The following is a 21,781-nucleotide window of genomic DNA, read 5'->3' on the forward strand; positions in this document are numbered from 1 at the left end:
GAATGTGGACACCAAATTAGTGTGTCCTGTAATGCGATCCTTTAATGGAAACCATGTAGTTGACCATTTCAGTAGATAATGTTGTAGTCAATAAGGGTGCAGTGGAGTATTTTAGGAAGAAAATGCTGAATTGGACCATTCCCCTCGTTTCGGGAGGTCAGCATATTACTCCCCTGGTCAATTCAGCATTTTCTTCCTAAATTCAGCATATTACATTTTCTTCCTAACATACCTCATTGCATTTCTAATACTTGCAACTGACTTGTCCAAAATAAAACCGGATCTGACTATAAGGTTTAAAATATGAGCTAGGCCAATGCAGAGGATTCAAAGTCTAAAACTTGTAGGAAGAGGGTTGGGTCACCCGATGATGCAGATTGGGAAATGGCATAAATTTTTGTGAAGTTTGTAAGAGATTTTTTATTATTCTTTTTTATTTTTTATTTTTTTTTATGTTACAATGGGGATAAATGCATCAATGAAGCCTCTACTGCACAAAGGCTTTCATGATATTATTGCAATAGATGCAGATATTAGTGTCTTGTTTGTGAGCCCTGAGATGGCTGATGGAAGTGAATCGAGAGGATTATGGCTCTAATGGCAGTGAGGATTAGAAATAAGTTCCAAAAATACTTTGGCAAGACTGATGATATTAATTAGTTATTTTTGGTTGTGTTGATTATGGATCCTAGGTATAAATTGCGCAATTTTCAGCCATATTTGTAGTAGGATGTTGCATTTTGATGAGCAAACTGTTAAAGAGAGGGCGGCAAAGGTCAAGGATTTGCTAGTTGCAATGACGGACATATATGCATCATCATTAAGTCCATTGACAGACCAAACGGGTGAGACCAAAATGTCCTCTAATATCACCACTTTTGCTACTAAAAATCTGAGCTGAAAATTGCAACTATTCGAACGATTGCATAGAGTGATTGCAACATAATGTTTAACTTCTATAAATATGGTTGTCTAATTTTTGTGATTACTACGTTTCCATTGTTCCCAACCTTCTGGAATGCCATTATTCATGTTCTTCTGGTGCTTCTACTACTTGAATTAGTAGGACTAGCTTTGCAGGTTTGGCTTCACTAACATATCTTTTCTGGTTTTGGGCAGCAACAAACACTCCTTGGTTGTCATTCCTTCTCCTGGTTTTGGAGATCAAATCAGTATCTTTTACATCCTTCACAGAGACATAAACTAAATCCGACTTCTCAGAGATAAGCAAGGTAAAGCTTATTCCTTTTGTTTCTACTTCTAGCACAGACACAAAAGACTAAAACTTCAAGCTGTTTTCGGGTTATTTTAGAACTCGGGGCTTGGTTCCTGTGATGCTTTTAAATATTTGAGATGTTAAGATTCTGAAATTGGTATCCACCCATGTAACTAGATATTTAAGTTGGAACTTGTGATTTTGGTTCATTCACAATGATCATGGGAAAAAGGGATATGGCTCACTCTATCTCTACGTTTTTGTTAGGTTACTAGGTACATGTAAAGGGCAGCAATAAACACTCCTCGGTACGTTCTCATTCCATGAATGCAAAAATAGTTTTTGTTAGGTTACTAGGTACATGTAAAGTTGGAATCGAGGAGTGTTTATTTTGGGAAATGTTGCCTTCTAGTTTTGGGTATTGATCTCAACATGATGGTTATGTTCTCACTCTCTGTACTGATCTTGTTGTTTTTATTTCACTTGTTTAGATTCAGAATTGTATATTGGAATTTACACTCTCTGTGCTGCAATATTAGGATTTGCTCCTGCCAGTTGCTTAGTTTGTTATTGGTCTTGGCCTTAGTATTTGCAACTACAGTTATGAGTTATGACCTTAGATCTCTTTTAAATGGTCTTAAATCTAGGCTGCCACTGTGCAGTTAAGTAATGTCAGTTATCTGCTTTGGTTTTTGTTTTTTGGTAGAGGAAATAGTTTCAATAATTCTGAAGTTTGAGTATTTATGTGATCATTAATGTTACAATTACACGAAGGAGGTCCGGCATTGTATTACAATTTATATGTAATGTATGCTTATTTGAGTTAAAGACTGTTATTTAGGTTCAGGACCAGATTGTAAAACTATGGGAGTGAATGAGAAAAGATTAGGACATAATGTGTAATATGATTTATACGCACAGAGATGTGATTTTTTTGGTTAACTCTTGTGTTTCTTTGAAGAGATAATGTGGTGGACTGGTGGGGATAGGGGTCTGGGAAGATTAAAAGATTTTATAGTGGATGAATTGATGGGATCAAGGGCACAAATGATGGAGGAGACTTATACTTGCTGATTTACGATCTTATACTTGTTTTTCTTTTATGGGGTTTTTAGCATTGCTTTCTCAGTGCTATGTCATCTAAGTTTGTCACTAGTTTATCCTATCTACTTTTCTATGTAATGGTCACTAATTATTCGAAGCTATATAACATGTATGGTTTTATGCTTGTTCCTTCATTCTGCAGTTCTCTTGATAATGTTCAAGAAAGCTGCCCTTTCTTCATACAATTTCCAATCTGCAAATGTCATCATCACTCTTGTTTGCATCATGTAAAATTGTAAATAGCTATCATGTAAATGGCTAAAGGTATAGTGAGGTTGCTTCTTGGTTATCATGTTTGCATGCTAGCTTCAACGTTTGGTGTCCTATTTGGCTGATAAACTATTGTTTCAACCGTAGCTATGTCCTTGCTTTCTCCGATTGATATGTTTGCATTCATTTTTCTTCCATAGGTACTAAAGCTTGGGCTACTTTTGATAGCAAAGACAGTTCCACTTTTGAAAAGAAAAAAGTGGAAGATTTTAAAGGACATGCAAGGTTATTCATTTGAGAAGCAAGTGAAGATTGTCATTGCCACCATGACACTTCATAATTATATACGGAGACATCCGCATCGTGATAGACATTTTGTCCGTAGTGAAGAAAGAGAAGGTGATGGGTCAAGTGGTGAGATAGAGATGGATGATGATGTAGAAGAAGAATATCATGGTCATGGTGCACAAGAAATGGAAACAATAAGAAATAGGGAAAAATGCACCAACAGTGTCCGGACACTGCGAGGACTGTCAAAATAATACCTGAACTTTCAAACGTATCAATGTGATACCTGGACTCATATTTTCGTATCAACGTAGTACCTTCCGTCACTGCTCCGTTAAATTTAAGGGTAAAATTGTCTTATTACACATTTTTATTAAAAAAAACAAAAACAGAAGAAATTTCTTATTTCTTCTCTCTCTCCTCTCACTCTCATTCTCTCCTCGCCAACACCACCGCAACCAACACCAGACCACACCAGTCGATCAGTTCAACCAACACCACCGCCGCGCCCATCGAGCCCATTCCCTTTCTTGATCTCCGACGAAACCCTTATTCTTCCTTATGGTCCTCTTCTTCTTCACCCTCGTCCTCTTCAGCATTTAAATAAAAGATGATTACATTTTTTCATGTTCATCTTCTCAAACCCAGCAAAAAAGCAAAATTTTTTCATGATCCCATTTTCAGCTCCATAGTTAAGCTTGTGCGCTTCAACTTTCAGTTCCTAAAAGAATGGATCCTGATCAGGGCTAACTTCTATTATGTAAAGCCTGACAGAGCCTTCTGATTCTGCAGATTCTTCAGCCCATCTCAGCTCTTCATTAGTAGTGATGGTGACCAAATCACCTTCTTCGTCTCTATATTTGATAAGAACTGCTCTTGATCTTGGAAACCGATCACGGATCACCTCTCTTAGTTGCAGGAGGGTGCAATTTACTGGCAACTGAGCCCATCTTATGTCCTCACCCAACACCAATTTCACACTTCTTTTCGGCACTTCTTCCGTTGTTGTGATCTTCTCCTCCACAACTACCTTGACCTCTGCCTTCTTTTCCTCAGCTATTTCCAGATCCTTATCTTCCTCACCTATACCCCCAGACTTCTTTTCCTCACCTATTTCTACAGCCTTCTTCTCCTCAATCTTGTCTTCAGTATTCCCCCTGGTATTGTCCTCATGAACTTTCTTCTCTTCATCTTTGTTTCCCTTCTTCTTCCGACTCTTCAATTTCATTAATTTTCCTGGCAGCACATTATGACTCTTCAGTAATGCTGCCGCCGTCACTGCAAGCCGCCGCCGCCGTAATCGAACGCCCACCGAACCCAATCTAGAGCCACCCCCACCAAACGTCACCCCTGGTGCGTTACCGTCTCCAAACCCGATCGAACCGGCAACCAGATCCCACTCCTGCAGCCATGGCGATCCGATCTGATCCCATACTCCTCTCAGCCCTTCGACCCACTTACCTTTATCTCCCACAACGAAACAACCTCTCCAGGCCGCCATTGGAGCCCTCAACACCATGAATTGAACACTGAACCTAGCACATAGAACCCAAGCACAACACGTCCAACAATAAGGCGTACTCGCGCTGTCGGGGAAGAACTCTGAAGAAGAAGAAGAAGAAAGAAAGAAATAAAAAAGAAGAAAGAAATAAATAAATAAAAAAGAAGAAAGAAATAAATAAATAAAGAAAGAAAAAAAAACTTTTGAGGGTAAATAGGTCTTTTTGACCTCATTTTCGGCCTCACGTGCGTCGCACGTGCAAAATTTAACGTTTCCGTGACGGAAGGTACTACGTTGATACGAAAATATGAGTCCAGGTATCACATTGATACGTTTGAAAGTTCAGGTATTATTTTGACAGTCCTCGCAGTGTCCGGACACTGTTGGTGCATTTTTCCCTAAGAAATAACATTACTCAAAATTTGATGAGTGTGCGTAATAATGGACATTTGAATATGTTATGATTTTTTTGTGGTTACTTGATGCTATTCAGAAACCAATTGTTATTTTATTTTTATTTTTTTGAAGGAGGGCCGGTGCGGCTGCTCTCAGGTCTTGATTAATGAAACCATATAATACAGAAGGGGGGGGGGCATAGATCCTTAACCCCAGATTACAATAAGTAATGTATTCTAACATGCACCAGTTAGCAAAGATTGCACAATTGGCTACTCTATTTGCTTTGACAAAGCGGTGACATAACGGAAAGATAACTCTACTAAAGAGAAGCATCATAACAAAAAGCGCAGCTTTCCTACTATGTTGCCGCACAGAATCTAATCCAGCGACACTCTGTTTCATCCTGCCACTAGGAGGTTGCTCCTATTTTAAGACAGATAGCCATCTCACTAGGCCAGGCAAGGCACACTGAGTGTGCAGACCGGGACAAAGCCCACTATCGCCAACCATACTTTGATTGGGGGGGGGGGGGGACATAGAGCCTTAACCCCAGATTACAATAAGTAATGTATTCTAACATGCACCAGTTAGCAAAGATTGCACAATTGGCTACTCTATTTGCTTTGACAAAACGGTGACATAACGGAAAGATAATTGAGTTTCAAATCCGACAAAACGGTGACATAACGGTGACCACACTCATCTTTAGTTAAACCCACTTTTAAATAACTATCCACTATCATATAACTTCCTAATGTTTTTTTTATAATAAGTTTTAGTATTTTTCTTATCTTGAAATTTATTTTACACATGCTTTGTAGGCTAGTGTTTTTTATAAGAATTGCGCAAAGGTATTGCCTAATCGATTAATACCTATGTTTTTTTTTTTTAACCCACCTACCATCTCTCCCCACCCTTAATGGGGCTCAAATTTATGACCTCCCAAATGAGGAAATTGTTGAATACTATTATTTCTCCTTACTATCATTAAGAGAAGAGAATTTGCTCTCTATAATTGAGTTTTTTTTTATGATTATAGCCATGAATATATTAATAAACTTAAAATAAAATTAATTAACAAGGACAATAATATCAATATATAAAATAGAAGATAAACGAAAATAAAATAAAAAGAAATCAAATATCTATAAACATGGAGGAAATAAATTTTCCAATACTTCATATCTCCCCACACACATAAGGTGTGGACCCTTCTAGTTTATTTAATAATTCAATTAATTTTGAAAAGAGTAATGTGTGATTTAGCCGGTAGCTTCTTCATTGGGTTTCTTTCTATCCTTTACTTGGAGGATTATTGTACATGCACGGTAAATACATTTTTTTTTTGTAGGTGGTAGATTGGGAATGGTAAGTCGGTTGAATTTGAGAGCACTGTTAGTTGCCCCACCCTTATATTTTTTGACTTTTGCTTCATCTACGGACTTCAACAACCCTATGTTTGGTTTCCCAACTGATCGATTCCGTTATCTATACGGCGTATACTTATATATTGAACTCTATCTTCTGATGGTGTGATGGTCTTGTTATTCTTTCCATTCAATTAAGTTTGCAGTTGCTTAAAGGAATTGTTAGTATGACATTATGATCGAAATTATATCTTTTTTGTCCATAGTGCTTATAATGTAAGCTTGTGATCAAATTATCTTGGTTATTGTCTTATTGAAGCGAACTCAGCCTCCAACTCTTCTTCCTCTTCTCCATATATAATGAATGTCATTTGAAAGTCTAACTTTCCAGGTAAGGTGAATTTGTGCATGTAGAAGGCATACCATGATGTTTTTCCTACATTTATATGTTCTGGGTGCTTGCTTATTCTATCATAATCGCCCAAAAACTATATCTCACTTGTTTGTTGGGTCAAGGAGGTTGCTTCCTTGAGTTTTAGCATGTCTTTAAGTCTCAAGCTTCCTCTTTATAAGAATGGTTATTGGATGAGTTTGTCAACCTCCAAGTGGTTAAATTCCTAAGCTTTTGGTTCTGCATGTTATGGTTCATGTGGAAATAAAGTTCAAATTGATAATCTTTGGAATGAGAAAATATCCCCAGCTCATACTCTTTGGTGATGTTTCTGCCCAGATCGAGAGATCTAGATAGAAGCGAGGTAGAGAGTAACTGATAGTGCTGACACAAGATGGATATATAGGTTCACCTCCCGTTTTGGGGAGATTATGTCAACTTGAATGTTTCACTATATGTTTGGACCTTGTGGCCCAAGTAAATACAATTATTAGAGACAGATGTCTAAGAAGGAAGGAGTCCTATTTTATAGGTAAGAGAGGCCATTTCCTTTACATTTTCTCCCATGTAAGCTATGGCTGTTCTAGTTCATAAATGCTTATCATGAAGCATATTGGTGAGGGTGAAAGGATGAGGTCTTTAGCCGGCTTCCACCATGACGAGGTAGCATAGGTATCGTCCTACAAGATGCATGTTGTGGTTAGATCCCACCATGTCTTGTGGGCCCACTAAGAGGGTATCACTTATGGTTGGTGACATAGTAATACTAGAGGTATGTACATGTGGTATGATCATAATGTTTAAGTGAACAAGAAACACCCAAATCAAGTTAGTGAGTGAGGTCCTCGGAAGAAATCACCTTATGGCTAGTATGTATAGTCTGACAATGGATGACGCTTTAAGTGGGGACTCAAATGTTGGTAGTGTGGGAGTTCTAGTACATAAGAAAAAAGATGAGTTTGTTATGGGTAAAGTCTCGATGACACAAGCTAATTCACTTGCCAATCTTATTCATGTGGAAGCTTTGTGGGTCGTTTTGCTTGTTAGCTAGTGTTAGAGCAAGACTTATCTCCAATTTGTATTGAGATTAAACTAGGACTCACTTAGTTTTGTATAAAGGAATGCCAACAATTACAACTTCATATACTAACAATCTGTTTCAATTTTAAGATTGATATGTTGCAGCTTTGAACTAGGTTTAAACCATAATAGAAACCCCATGCTTCGAACATCCAAAACTATTCCAACGCCTAAGTTTATTTGAAACCCAGAAATCCAAGAACCATTATGGTCCCTGATAACACCTCCAACCCCAATTTTCCCAGAAATAGCAGCCTTAGTACCATCAAAATGCAAACTTCATAATAATTCACAGAAGGTTTTTCCAACAGAGCCTAGAAATATTATAAGTCTTGACAAAATCGGCTCTAATCCGAGCAATTCTTCATTCATCATAAGCCTCTAAAATGACTTTGCAATGACTAATAAGCATGTGGAAAGAATCATCAAAAATCTCTCAATTCCTCTTCTTCCACGTGAACAAGATTTTAGGTGTTCTTATTCTCTATAATTGAACTCAACTACCTAATAATTAAGGGTTTAGAGTAAGGGTGGGTCCTAGACATGATGGACATGTTATGCTTGGATCAGATTGAGTATTTTTTCATGGCCCTTTGGATTGTGTGGTGTGAAAGGAATAACCTAGTTTGGAAGGGGGGTAATTTCCAACCCATGCATATGCTTCAGTGGTGTAGACAAAGTTTGGAGGACTTTCAGAAATATCATCCGAAGGCCAGTAGCAAGAAGAAGCATCCTTTGACCAAGTGGAAATGTCCTCCACGCGGTAGACTCAAAATTAACATTGATGGTGCTTATAGAGCGGATAGTGGTGAAGGAGGTATTGGTGTGGTGGTCAGAGATGATTTGGGCACGGGTATTGCAGCCATTGCTAGACCTTTTCTGCATGCACACTCGGCTATTAATATGGAGGCTGAGGCGTGTAGAGCTGGTCTTCTTCTTGGCATACACCTAGGTTGGACAAAAGTAGAAATTGAAAGTGACTCTGCCCTTCTGATTGCCGCACTCAAGAATGAGGAGAAGAATTTCTCGGAGGTAAGTCGGGTTTTTGATGATTGTAAGGAGTACTTAACTGCTTTTCGATCTGTGGAAATTCGACATATTTACCGTGAAGCAAATGGTGTTGCACATAGGCTTGCACACCTTGCTAGTTTATCTTTTATTGATGATGTTTGGTTAGATGGGACTCATGCTATTATTCAGGATGTACTCTAATATTGTAATAGTTCTACTGTAGCTCGGGGTTAAGGTTTTATGTCCCCTCCGATGCAAAATTTTAATATTAATTTAATAGATGGAACCGGGCGTGGGGCTGAGCCTCCTAGCTAGGCTGGGTTCCAAACTCCTTTAAAAAAAAAAATTAAGGGTTTTTGTCCATTTACCTCATTTCTAGGGAGACATTTCCCACTTACCCCATTAAGTTTTTTTTTTTTTTTTAAAACTATTTTACCCTCACCCATTTGTTACTTAGAGAGAGAGAGAGAGAGAGAGAGAAACCATAGGAGACTTCGCCGGAGCCCCGTCACTGGCCGCTGGATTCTGATCACCTGCCGCCGCCTAACAGACTTTTCTGAAAACCTCGCCGGAGGTCCCCAAAGAGGTCGTCGGAGATTTCATAGGTCGCCGGAAAAGTTTATTGCCCATAATAGACGTCCATTGCCCCCTCCCCCCCCAATAGACGATTGCCCCCAATAGAGGGGCAATAAATCTCTATTGCCTCCCAATAAAACTTTCGGTCGCCGAAATAGGAACTAATATTCCTAAAATTAGACAAATAAAACTTTGATTAAAAAAAAAACGAAGAGATTATATCAATTCAAAACGTCTATCGCCCTCCAATATACTTCTATTGCCCCCCATAGACCTCTTTGGGAGGCAATAAACAACTTTTAATTTATAATTCAGTATTTTTAGCAGCACATCTGCATTATCTATTCACCTATATATTGATTTACTCAGTACAAAGCTCAATCAAAATTTTTTAGAAAAAAAAAAAGTGCAAAAAGACTATTATTCCACAATCCCACACTCAAAAAAAATAGTATCACAAAAAAAGAAAAAGAAAAAAAAGTCATGCTGGCCATGGCTGTTCAACTTGACTTGTTTTCTTGTCTGTCCTTTGTTGGATAAGATTTTGACTTTTCAACATAGAGAGCCAAGCAAAGCTTTCAATGAATTCAAAAGGTAAGAACGTGGCTTTTTTTAATCAAAAGCCACTAATCCAAAGCTTTTAAGATACCCAGAATCCCAGATACCAACCAAAGCTTTGCATTATTCATCCGAGTTCATATTTCAACCAAACCTTAGCATTATTCGATTTGCCTCCGGAAAAGGGAAATCTCCTACGCTAACCAGCAAAAAGGAGCTACCAATAAGAGGATGAAAATTATGAAGCTGTAAAAACTATGAGTAGAAAGTAGAGGATCCTTAATTATGCGTATCCTTAACCCAGATTCTTCTTGATGATGAAGGTCTTGTGCGACGGCTGCAAAAATCAAACGGTCAAATTTCCGGCATCGATCGGCGACTTGGAGCAGCGGCTTGCCGTATTTGACCCAAATTTGGGCATCGATGCACGCGCCAATTTCAGGTGGAAATCATCGGAGCCTCCGGCAAGTACCCCTGCTCCGACGGCCTTGACCGGGACAGGGAGAGAGAGAGAGATAGCAATCTGAAATCGGAGAGGGATGAGAGAAAGTGAGATCTGAAAGAGGAGAGAGATCGAGGGAATAAACAATTTGATTAAGGATAAAATTGTCATTTTGCTTTAACACATGGTAAGTGGGAACAAAAATTTGTTGCTGTGGTAAGTTAAACAATTTTGGCTTATTTTAGTACTTTGGGTCAAGAATCCAATAATTAAATTAAAGTTAATTCAATCTTTTTTTTTTTTTTCCTTATATAAGCTAGTGCTAGTGCTAGTGCTAGTGCTGGTGCTAGTGCATCATTTGTCCTACCCTCAATATTTTCTTGTCCTCCTCTTTTGGTCACATCAATTAGTCAAATTTGGTGCAAGGGGAAACTCCTTAAGGTCATCTCCTTAATCGCAAAAAAAAAAACAAAAACTAAAAAAAAGACTGTTATTAATTGGTGGGTTCCTCCTCCTTATAATATGGGTAGGTCCGGAGCAATACTGTCAAATCGTAAAATGTAACTCTCTCTCTCTCTCTGTGAAAAGTGAGTCCAAATAAACAAACAGACACGTACTGCTGCTGAAAAACTCAAAACCGCTCCCCCCACATTTGCTGATCCCAACACAACAGTAAACCCAAACCCTACACAGTCGACGCCATTTTGGCTTCGCCGGAAAACATGGCGTCGTCGAAGCTGATCTCGTCGTCGTCAAATTCCCGCAACTCCGACCTCTCCCGACGCCCCTCTTCCAATTCCACAAAACCCTCACCCTCCTCCTCCTCCGCCGCCGCCAACCAAGCCCTAAACACCACCACCGCCGCCGCCGGCTACATTAATCCCACGCCGGTCCAGCTCGGCTCGATGGCCGTCAACGGCCTCTTCTACAACAACAGCCTTTCCACCTCGGAGCTCGAAGCGCAAATAAACCTGATCGACACCGCCGGCTTGGAAATCAACTCCGCCGCCAGCGTCAGCTCGCCCCCGCCGCCGCCGAGGCCGAAGACGGTCGACGAGGTCTGGCAGGAGATTGTGTCCGGCGAGAGCCGGAAGGGGTGTAAAGAAGAGGTGACTGATGAGTTGATGACTCTCGAGGACTTTCTGGCTCGGGCCGGCGCGGTGGAGGATAACGACATTAAGGATTTTCACCTTGTGCCGCCGCCGCCGCCGGAGACGGAGAGGTTGAGCGGAGGACTGAGCGGAGGGATGTTTGGGTTCGATCAGATCGCACTGAGCCCGTTCCAGTCGATTGAGAAGATTGAAAAGGTTGAGGGATCCATAGTTGGCTTCGGAAATGGTGCTGAGGTGGTGGCGAGTGGAGGAGGGAGGGGGAGAGGGAAGAGAGCCAGGGCTGTTTTGGAGCCAATGGATAAGGCTGCACAGCAGAGGCAGAGGAGGATGATCAAGAATCGGGAGTCGGCGGCACGGTCCAGAGAGAGGAAGCAGGTTTGATTGATCAACTTATGGTGTTTTGTGAGTTTGAATTTTGAATATTTGTGTGGACTGATTTTGTGTTTTCTTCTGATTTTAGGCTTACCAAGTTGAATTGGAGTCGATGGCGGTTAGATTAGAGGAGGAGAACGAGCGGCTTTTGAAAGAGAAGGTAATGAAAAATGCAGTTGCTCTTCAATTGTGTTGTTTTCATATGTTCTCATCTTGTACTTGTGAAATGTGCTTTCTATTCTAATGGCCAGAACTTTATGCTTCAACAACACAATTAGTAATCTTTTAGTCACATTCAGTATTCGGGTGAATTAGAATAGTTGAATGCCAAATTCTAATGTTTGTGTTACCGAGTGGGGGAGGGTGGGGAATTGGGTTCAGATTTAGGATAGGTTTTTGTCAGTTAAAAATAGTCCACTACCAGTTCTCATCATTTGTCTCATTTTCTAAGATGCCAGCTCTTTGCCGGTTCATAATAGTCTACTACTAGAAATGTAGGTTGGATACATGAATTTTCTCATCAGTGTTGCTTGGATTTTGGTTGTCCAAACAATGTTGATAATAGTAATATCTAGATCTCATCTACTTTTTTTTTTCTCATTCTTTTCACTACTAGTTTCTTTGAATCCTTTTATTCACTTATTTCAACCTCAGACAACGGTTTGATCAGATCACTACTGTGAGATGAAACACTAGGAACGTAATAAAAAATTATATGCTTAGGACTAGTGGGGTCTGACCCTGAGTGAACTAGGCAGCAATAGACAAATGGTGATGATAGGCAATAGTGAGGGTCCTACTTCAAGCAAATATCGTGACCCTGCCTCCTTTCATCCCATTACAGACTTATATATGGTCAGTATCGCTGCATATGAACAGAGATCCTAACTTGTTCATAATTAATTTTTGAATCTTCAGTGAACTCTCCCACCCAAGTCATCAAGAGTTGTATGGGAGCAAAATCAAGTCAGCTCACTCTTTTTCTTTTATTTTTTATATAACTATCAGTTCATCACACACCTTGAACTTAACCATCTGATTTTTTTGTTATTCTTTTTTTTTTTTTCCTTCACTTGGTCATTTTAGTACACTCCACTCTATTGCTACTTCTGTGACATTCTCCATTAAAATGAATGATGCAGCGCATAACTAAGACCACCTGCCCCTACTTTTCAGGGCATTTTGTATATTCAGCGGGTGCCTTATGTGGGTAAAGGGTTGGTTGTTCAAAAGGGGAAGAACTTCGGACTTTGGTTAGAAGTCCGAGCTAAGGAAAGTAATGGTTTGAATTGAAAGAAGTTTCTTGCCAAAAGAAAAGAAATTTGGAAGGGGCGATAAAGTTCAATATCTATGGATACAAAGGTGGATTTAAAAAGTAAACAGGATGTTTTCTTGGAGTCGTAGCTGTGGTGTATTTGATTGGTATTATTTTCTTTATCCTTTTCGAATCAGAGAGAAGAAAAGAACCAGATTTAAATTTGAAGAAGAAATATTTAGAAAGAGGGATATGGGATTTCAAGATTGAGAAAACATGAAGAAAGCATATGAAAAGTTCGAACAAACAAAAGATTGGGAGGTTAATCCTATATAGAAACAAGAAGATGCTTGAAAGAATGAAATAGATAATGGAGAATCAAAGATGCTGGGTTTGAGAGAGTTGATAAACAATGAAAGGAAGAATCATAATATACTCATGACTGCAAGTTCCAATTTGAAGAATCGGATGTTTTGTAAGTTGCAGTATTGCACAATAAATTTTAAAAGCAGAGGCTTGGGGATTTGCGAGTAGAGTTCATGTTGCTATTTATTGAGAGTTGAGATTTAGATTCTGAAATGAGAATTAGATAAGAATCAGATGCAACTGGAAGATGTTACCCCTTTGGAATTGAAGTCCTTTGCCTCCTTTGGAACGACAAAGCCTTGACCTCACATAAAGCACCCCTGAAAATATGAAAACGCCTTCAAAAATATGGGTATGAAGGTGCTTGTATGTGCCATGTCATTAATTTGGCTGAAGGTGTGTATGACATTATGTGAGAGTGTTACTTGTCACATGGTTAAGTACCGAGAAAACAAAAGCTCAGACGGTTGAGTGCACCACGTGTGATACTTTGGTAGGGTTTTTGTAATTTAGCCAAAAAAAGTCAAAAATTGTGCATGCTTTCTATAAGAAAACCCATTTCACGTATTTCTGTCATTCAGATACGAAGTTCCAGCTAGGCCAGGACCACCTACAGCTTTGTCCTCTCATCAGCCACCAATGCTACTTGGTAATTAGAAGTAGCTCAGCAAATATGTATGAGGGAAAAAATGAGACATCCAGCAATGAAACATATTGAAAATAGAAAAAAAGAATTAAGGATAAAAAGGGAGAGCAGATGGGGAAATGTAGTGCGCGAAAATCGCTGCCCACTCTTTACTATTTAGCAATTTGATATTGTTGTATTTGCTTTTCAAGTTGATATTAAGAGGTTGTACTTTCTTGTCTATGTCTTACCTCTTTCCTTTTTTCTTTGAAAGATGGAAAGTAATTAAGAACGAAAAATTGCAGTGCACACAGAGCCAAGAGCCCCTACGAAAGCTCAGCACAAACTATCTAAGTAGAATTGTTGTGTGAAATGCCACCAAACTTACAGTGAAAACAATGGCTTGATAGTTGCCTGTCTTTCACATGCTCTCTTTTGTTTTTGTTGTCTAACAAAAGATTTTCTTTTGCAGGCTGAGAGGACCGAGGAAAGACTTAAGCAGGTACTTGTTTTGGTTATGCCAGGAATTTATTAATTTGGCAAGGGGCTGCATTTCAATGGGAAATGGTCTTTAGGCTAATGGTCATTTATTTGGGTATAGTATGCAACAGACAACCGTTATTAAGCTGCAAATGATAATGAAACGTTATGATTATTTCATGAAGCAGCCAAAAAAGTAAAGGAAAAGAAATAACCAGTGAATATACAATGTGAGCTTCACTTTTTGAACTATGTTTGCGAGCATAGAATAATATTTAGAAATAGAGTATAATCTTGTAGTGTTTTGTTGGTCGAGGCTTTGGTTTGTCTTCAATATCTTTTCATTCATTTTGTAGTTCTATGCCTTAAGACTATCCTGCTTTTCAAACCATTTTGAATCAGTAGATTTTAATTTTTTCAGCATAGTTCCAATCGTTTGTCTCCAAAACAAAACGTTTGGCTTGCCAAGTTATGTGTTTTGTTCAAATGATTCATGTTATTTTGAATTCCACAACAGTCTACCAAGTCATCTGACAATCTGATCCCTAGAAGAACTTAGAAATAGAGTGAAATCAATTTAATCACGATAGTCCAATACTCTTAAAAGGCAACTCAAAAATGTAGTCTGTAAATATGTTTGTGGAGCTACAATATTTTGTTTTTTTTTTTGTTTTTCTAATAAGAAAAATCCATTTAAGGAGTACAATATAAGCTATCTAGCATGGTACTTTTCTTATGATGGCAAACAGACAGCGTAATGCATTATGACTGCTGGAAATTTCTTTTGATAGCAGACAGTTATTCGTGAGGGGACTTTTTTCATGGAGAAAACCTTGCATATTTGTTTCATTGTTCACTTGTAGCAACAGAGCCTTTTCAATTAAATTTAAGCGTGTCAAGTGATGCTGCCTTGTTGGTTTCAGCTCAAGTATCATCTAACTGACTTTAGGCAAATACATGTCACATTAGATATTTGCTTTTTGATGGTGGGGATGCAATTTGTGTTATAGGGATATGATTCTTAATTTCTTATGAATACAACAGATAGTTCTATGACCCTTTTCATGATTGAAAGAACATAAACAATGTGTGGGTAGTTACAATAGTCAGTAGGTGTATTTCACCATGATAAATACGACCGCACAATAAACAGATTCTCATTCACTCATGGTCTTTTAGGTTATCTAAGCTTTGGATTTAGACTCTTTAGAGCAGTCAAGATAATTACCATGATGAATCTTTGTAATGATGAAAAATGATTTCCATAGGTTTATTGTAGGCTTTTGTCCAAGTTTGCTTGTATGAACTATGATTACACAAGAAATTCGGTTACAACTATTGCACATGCATGCTTTGAGATTTAATGCTGTTTTTATGTACTCTGAGAAACTTGTGGGGTTTTTTTTCTGTTTTCTCATGAAAAATGTAGAAGTGGAAAATAGTGAAGATTAATGGATCAGCAGTGGATCATAATCAAGTGGGTTGAATGTAATTCTTTTTGTGATCTCTTCTAATAAAGTGTCCGTGTATTTATAGTTTATAACGGAAGAAGACAAGAATAGTTTCCTTTCTTTCAAGTTGTGGGCAAATTCATGATTTGACATGTGACTTTTACCAATGATTGTTGATTAGTTTCTAGCATCTGTGCATATGAGGGAGATAGATGAAAACTCAGTGAAAGATAGAGGGAGTTTTTTCTTTTGAAAAATTGCGGTCATTTATTATGAAATTGACTTTATTATGTATTGATGCTGCAGCTCATGGAAAATATTATTCCTGTTGTTGAGAAGAGAAGACCATCACGTGTCCTCCGCAGAGTTCGCTCACTGCAATGGTAGAGATATGATTGAGGTGTTATGCGGAAAACAGAATTTGGTTTAAGACCTAGGGATGAAAAAGTAGAGACATTTGATCTTATTTTTAAGTTAGATAAATCCACCTGATGAATATCATTTTAGAAAGAGCTATTGTGTTTTTCCATCGAAAGAAAGATGTAAGAAGTTGCCACATGTGTGATGAAGGGCAATTCCTTATATTTGAAGAAAGAGATGGTGTAGATCGAGGGAGATAAGAGGTAACAGAGCCTTCTTTTGTATGTAGTTGGTTTGCAGGGAATTGAAACCTCTTTTTCCCCCACGAATGATGTGAAGGTGAAGCAAAGTTAATTATTTATGTTTATAGGTTTATCACAGCTTTTGAGCTAAATATAAGATGGTCACTGCCCTTCTCATTCCTTTATATGAAAGGAGACTGCATTGCAGCCCCTAGAGGAGAATTCCTATTGAATCAAATTTGCTAAATTTCATATAATAATATTAATACTAGTTCAATTCCAGCTCTCATAGACATCGGGTACAAGCTCTTAGGGCAAGTTGCGCCCAAGTAGTCTGGTAAGCGTAGTTTGCCCTAAGGCCTCGTTTGGTTCATGGAATGATTTTTTTTTTTTTTTTTAGATGGAATGGAATTCTTAAGAAAGTTGTTCCGTTGTATTTCCATCAGGAAGAGAAATTAAGATTCCTGTTGAAGGAATATCGATTTAGTGTGCCTCATCAAACTAGGAGTAGCAATAGGAGAGAAGGTTCTAGATTTCCCAATCCTACACGGATTGGTATTCCTTGTAACATTAGAACTAGTACTTTGTAATCCCTATATATAGGGCTCCTATTCTCAATAATAATACACATCTCTCTCTACAATTCTCTCTCGAATCTATTTCACTTAAACACGTTATCAGCACGACTCTAGCCACAAAACAGAAATCCAAAAACCGAAACCAACTCATTCACAAAGCAGCCCCTAGCCCGAGCTAGCCGAGCCTTCGCTGCAGCTTGCCCTCACGCGCCCCCTGAGCTCCTTCGCTGCAGCCCGTGCGCCCGTGCGCCTGCAACCTTGCACAGCAGCCCCTGCGTCGCTGCTTACTGCTCCCTCCCGCAGCCCTGCGTTCCAGCCTGCTGCCACCGAAGCATCCCTGCACCTAGCCAATTGCTAGCCCGCCTGCTCCTGCACCCCCTTTCGGCCAGCATACCTGCTAGCACACCCCTGAGCCTACTGCTTCTCCACTGCTCCTGCACCACTACTACCACCGCAGCCCCTGCTGCCCCGCATTCGCTGCACGACTCTACTCAGATTGCTTCGCTCCATCACGCCTGCATCGACACGCGCGTGATCCAAAACCAACAAGTAAGTATCCAACAGAGTAAGTTTTGAAGTTCCTGTAATTTAGAAATTAATATTTCTTCTTTTTCTCGGGGACTTGAAAACCTCCCTTCTTCTACATCCCACCTTTCTTATAACGTGGGTTCGATTTTGAGAAAGCGGAATCGTGGGGATTCGCGCTATAAACGAACTAAGAGCGTTCGTAAGACTTCGGACTAAGAGCGTCCGCAAGCATCGATTAACGACCTTATAAACATCATTGTTTCGGTCTAATCCAATTTTCTTGGAAATCGATTTCTTGGTAGCATAGCTCGGAAATCTCAATATTTAGTTGTCGTGGAAGTTTTAACTCCGAAACTAATATATTTCTTCTTCTTATTTCAGGATGTCAGAACTTGACTTTCCTATCCTTGACTCAACTGGCTCGGAATATCATAGTTGGGTCACGGATGTTGAGAACCACCTCACTTCAAAAGGGATCCTACCCGTAATTCAAGCACCAAATCCCGACCTCATATTTGAGCGTACGGCTACAAATAATGCCACCGCTCTCATCTTGATGAGACGCCACATGGATAAATCACTCCGATTGGAGTATATGGCAATCAAGGATGCTAGAGAATTATGGGTTGCGCTTGAGGAGCGTTTTGGTAATGTAAAGGATACCCTCCTCCCTGACTTGAAAGTTCAATGGAACAATCTACGATTTGCTGACTTCAAGTCTGTAGCTGAATATATTTCAGAAGTTCTTCGCCTCAAAACCATGTTGGGGTTCTGTGGACAACCTGTCACAGAGCAAGAACTAATTGAGAAAACTCTCTCCACCTTCCCCGTCGCAGCTATTTTGCTATCAAAGCAATACCGAACTGAATTCAATACTGGACGGCTCACGAGGTTTCATCAGCTAATTAATATTATGTCTGTAGCTGAAAAGCATGATAATATCCTCGTGAAAAATTATAATTCAAGGCCCATCGGAACTAAGAGTGTTCATGAGGCAAATTATAATAATGCACCCAAAGGAGGGCGCAAGGAGCGGAACCCTAAGAATCAGGGACACAACGGACGTTCTGGTCCATATAACCGCCCTACAAAGGAAGGTACTCGTCAGAATGAAGGACGATCAAGTGGCAATACATGGCAACGTGGGAGAGGAGGCCGTGGGGCTCCAGGACGTGGAGGAGCCACCCAAGGCCGTGGGAATGGCGCCAACTCCTATAAGGGACGCCACCCAAGTGCAAACAATGCACCTCAATTAAAGGGAGGAAATCACAATGACATGTGTCATCGATGTGGATCTAGTGAGCACTGGTTCAAACAATGCAAAGCAAGCAAACAATTAGCTGCGCATTACAAGGCATTTAGAGACTTCAGAGAGCATGAAGCCAATCTTGCCGAAAATATAGAAGAAGATGGTGATGATGCCAACGTCAATCTCACCATAGCGGACTTCAAATCTGACAAAGAATTGCACAAGGATGCTGCAGATTTTGATTAGTATAGTCCTTTATTTTTCCAAGAATCATGTAATGGAAATTATGCCTTAAATCAATAAAATGACTTCTTGTATTAACTCTTTCCCTCTAGGCGTACTCAAGAGTAATTGTGATGTCTAGGCAAGGTTTGATATGAGAGAACGGATTTAAAAGTGAGCAACGCTCCACCAAAATCTCGCCTTACCTTACCTGGTCACAACCAAATTGAAATTACCGAACGGATTGAGTGACTACGATTTGTCTACGATTTGATTTGTATTGGATTAGATTTTGGTTAAGAAACTTTGATGTAATCATTGGCTATTACTAATAAAGTGTCGATTTATTTTATCTCATGTCTTGGACATATTTTTCGACTTTATTACTTAAAAAGATATAAGAGCCAATGGTTTTCATGCGGAAACGCATTGTGAGAATGGACAAGAGTTCCTTTGCATCACCTCTAATGACTACAGAAATAACCGAGTATTAGAGAAACTTATGTGTCGATCTAGTGAGTTGTATGCAACCACTATTCGAATAATTGAATCCAACCATGTCATGAGAGATGATTTATGGGATTCCGACACATATAGGCTTTGGCACGACCGTTTGGGACACCCAGGTCATGACATGATGATCCGTATATTAAAGACTTCACACGGACATCCCTTTTTCAGAACGAAAGGAAGTAAAACCCGAAATTTGGATCAAGGCGGAGCACCTGCGCCTCACAGCGCCTTCCCCCTCCAAGTCCGGCCACCACTAGCCGGCGCCGCCATCCCCCTGCGGCTCAAGGGTGGCTTTGACGCCACCTCTGCTCCCCTGACTCAAATTTCTACTTCTAAAGTCAATTGTGACTTCATGGCTCAACCAAAATCCTCATTGGTTGTTTCTAAAGCCCATTATTCGTTCTGCAAAGCCTGCTCTTTAGCAAAGTTAGGATCGAGATCATCCTATGCAAAGGACACCAAAGAAAATATACCATTCTTGCAAAGAATCCAAGGTGATATTTGTGGACCTATTCAACCACCATGCGGACCATTTAGATATTTTATGGTGTTGGTTGATGCATCGACACGCTGGTCACATGTCATGCTATTGTCCACAAGGAACGCTGCATTTGCTAAACTCCTAGCACAAATAATTAAGTTACGGGCTCACCACCCTGATCATCCTATTAAGTCTATAAGATTAGACAATGCTGGGAAGTTTACATCAAAAACTTTTGATGATTATTGCATGTCCATTGGGATAGAAGTTGAACATCCAGTTCCTCATGTTCACACCCAAAATGGTCTCGCAGAAGCCGCCATTAAACGACTACAAATGGTCGCTAGGGCATTGGTAATGCGCACCAATCTCCCTATTTCTGCTTGGGGCTATGCAATATTGCATGCAGCTGTGCTTATTCGTCTGAGGCCCACTGCCACTCAACCCTTTTCTGCGTCCCAGATGGTGACTGGGTATGAGCCTAATGTCTCACACTTACGCATATTTGGGTGTGCAGTTTATGTGCCAATTGTGCCGCCACAGCGCACCAAAATGGGTCCTCAAACGACGATTAGGCATTTATGTTGGATATGATTCTCCAACGATTGTCCGCTACATAGAACCCTTGACAGGCGATCTCTTTACCGCAAGATTTGCGGATTGTCACTTCGATGAGACAGTCTTCCCGTCGTTAGGGGGAGATAAGAACATCAATGTTCAACAGGAACGACAGGAATTGTCGTGGTCTGTCCCCACTCTGTCTCATCTTGATCCCCGAACCGCACAGTCCGAAATTGAAGTGCGGAGAATTCTCGATCTTCAGAACGTAGCAGAATCGATGCCTGATGCGTTTTCTGATATCGCTAAAGTGACGAGATCACACATACCTGCTGCAAACGTGCCTGCAAGGATTGAAGTCCCTAAAAGTAGAGGACATGACGCCAACGTCCCATCTCTCAATGATGGTGACGTTATGGCTAGGCCCACGGCTCCTGCCAGGAAGCGCGGGAGGCCCATAGGTTCGATGGATTCTCGCCCAAGAAAGAAAGCGAGTTTGGCACAAAATAATCCATTAATCATCGATGTGAATAATCCATCTCATGAGAATATTCCGGACTATGGTTATGTCCAAGAGACATCATTGGGGGGCGCTCCAATGTCAGAACCAACTCCAGAGAATAGAGAGATCTCCATAAGTTACACTAGTGTACATGAGATGATGGATAGAAATTCTATGGCGATTGATGATGCATTTGCATATCATATTGCAAAAGGAATTATAGAATATGATGATATCGAACCTCGCTCTGTTGAAGAATGTCAACGAAGAGCAGATTGGCCTAAATGGAAAGATGCGATCCAGGTTGAATTGGATTCACTAACAAAGAGATAGGTATTTAGGCCTGTAACGCAGACACCCCCAAGTGTAAAGCCTGTTGGCCATAAATGGGTCTTTGTTAGAAAGCGTAATGAGAAAAATGAGGTGGTAAGATATAAAGCCGTCTTGTGGCGCAAGGTTTCTCACAACGCCCTGGAATCGACTACGAGGAGACATATTCTCTCGTAATGAACGTTATAACACGTTCCGCTACCTTGTCAGTTTGGTAGTTTCCGAAAAACTTGACATGCAGCTTATGGATGTGGTTACAGCATATCTCTATGGGGATCTAGATTCAGAGATATATATGAAGGTTCCAGATGGACTTCAATTACCCAAGTCAAGTGGCTCTAAACCACGGAGCGCGTTTTCAATAAGGTTAAAACGCTCACTATATGGATTAAAACAATCCGGACGGATGTGGTA

At 39.9% G+C, this 21,781-nt stretch overlaps 1 protein-coding gene across 3 annotated transcripts; it reads left to right on the forward strand.

The window, feature by feature from the left end:
* Window positions 1-10,640: 10,640 nt before the first annotated feature.
* Window positions 10,641-16,542, forward strand: LOC133738368 (G-box-binding factor 4). Of its 3 annotated transcripts, XR_009860096.1 has the most exons (5): window positions 10,641-11,630; window positions 11,716-11,787; window positions 12,804-13,741; window positions 13,830-13,897; window positions 14,346-14,375. XR_009860096.1 is itself a non-coding variant. In XM_062165896.1 (4 exons), the coding sequence occupies exons 1-4, from the start codon at window positions 10,866-10,868 to the stop codon at window positions 16,189-16,191; spliced, it is 948 nt and encodes a 315-aa protein (XP_062021880.1). In that variant the 5' UTR covers window positions 10,684-10,865; the 3' UTR covers window positions 16,192-16,542. The 3 variants fall into 3 exon arrangements, 1 of the variants encoding a protein (XP_062021880.1); XR_009860095.1 differs by having other exon boundaries at window positions 12,804-13,897; XM_062165896.1 differs by lacking the exons at window positions 12,804-13,741; window positions 13,830-13,897 and adding an exon at window positions 16,111-16,542 and having other exon boundaries at window positions 10,684-11,630.
* Window positions 16,543-21,781: the final 5,239 nt, after the last annotated feature.

This window comes from Rosa rugosa, chromosome 3 (assembly GCF_958449725.1).
Source record: "Rosa rugosa chromosome 3, drRosRugo1.1, whole genome shotgun sequence".
Lineage (NCBI taxonomy): Eukaryota > Viridiplantae > Streptophyta > Magnoliopsida > Rosales > Rosaceae > Rosa > Rosa rugosa.

Bases quoted from the DNA above. Each gene is read 5' to 3' on its own strand.
- LOC133738368 (XM_062165896.1), top strand. From the start codon at position 10,866: ATGGCGTCGTCGAAGCTGATCTCGTCGTCGTCAAATTCCCGCAACTCC. The intron at 11,788-14,345 runs GTAATGAAAAAT...TTTCTTTTGCAG, and splicing joins AGCGGCTTTTGAAAGAGAAG to GCTGAGAGGACCGAGGAAAG. The intron at 14,376-16,110 runs GTACTTGTTTTG...TTGATGCTGCAG, and splicing joins CCGAGGAAAGACTTAAGCAG to CTCATGGAAAATATTATTCC.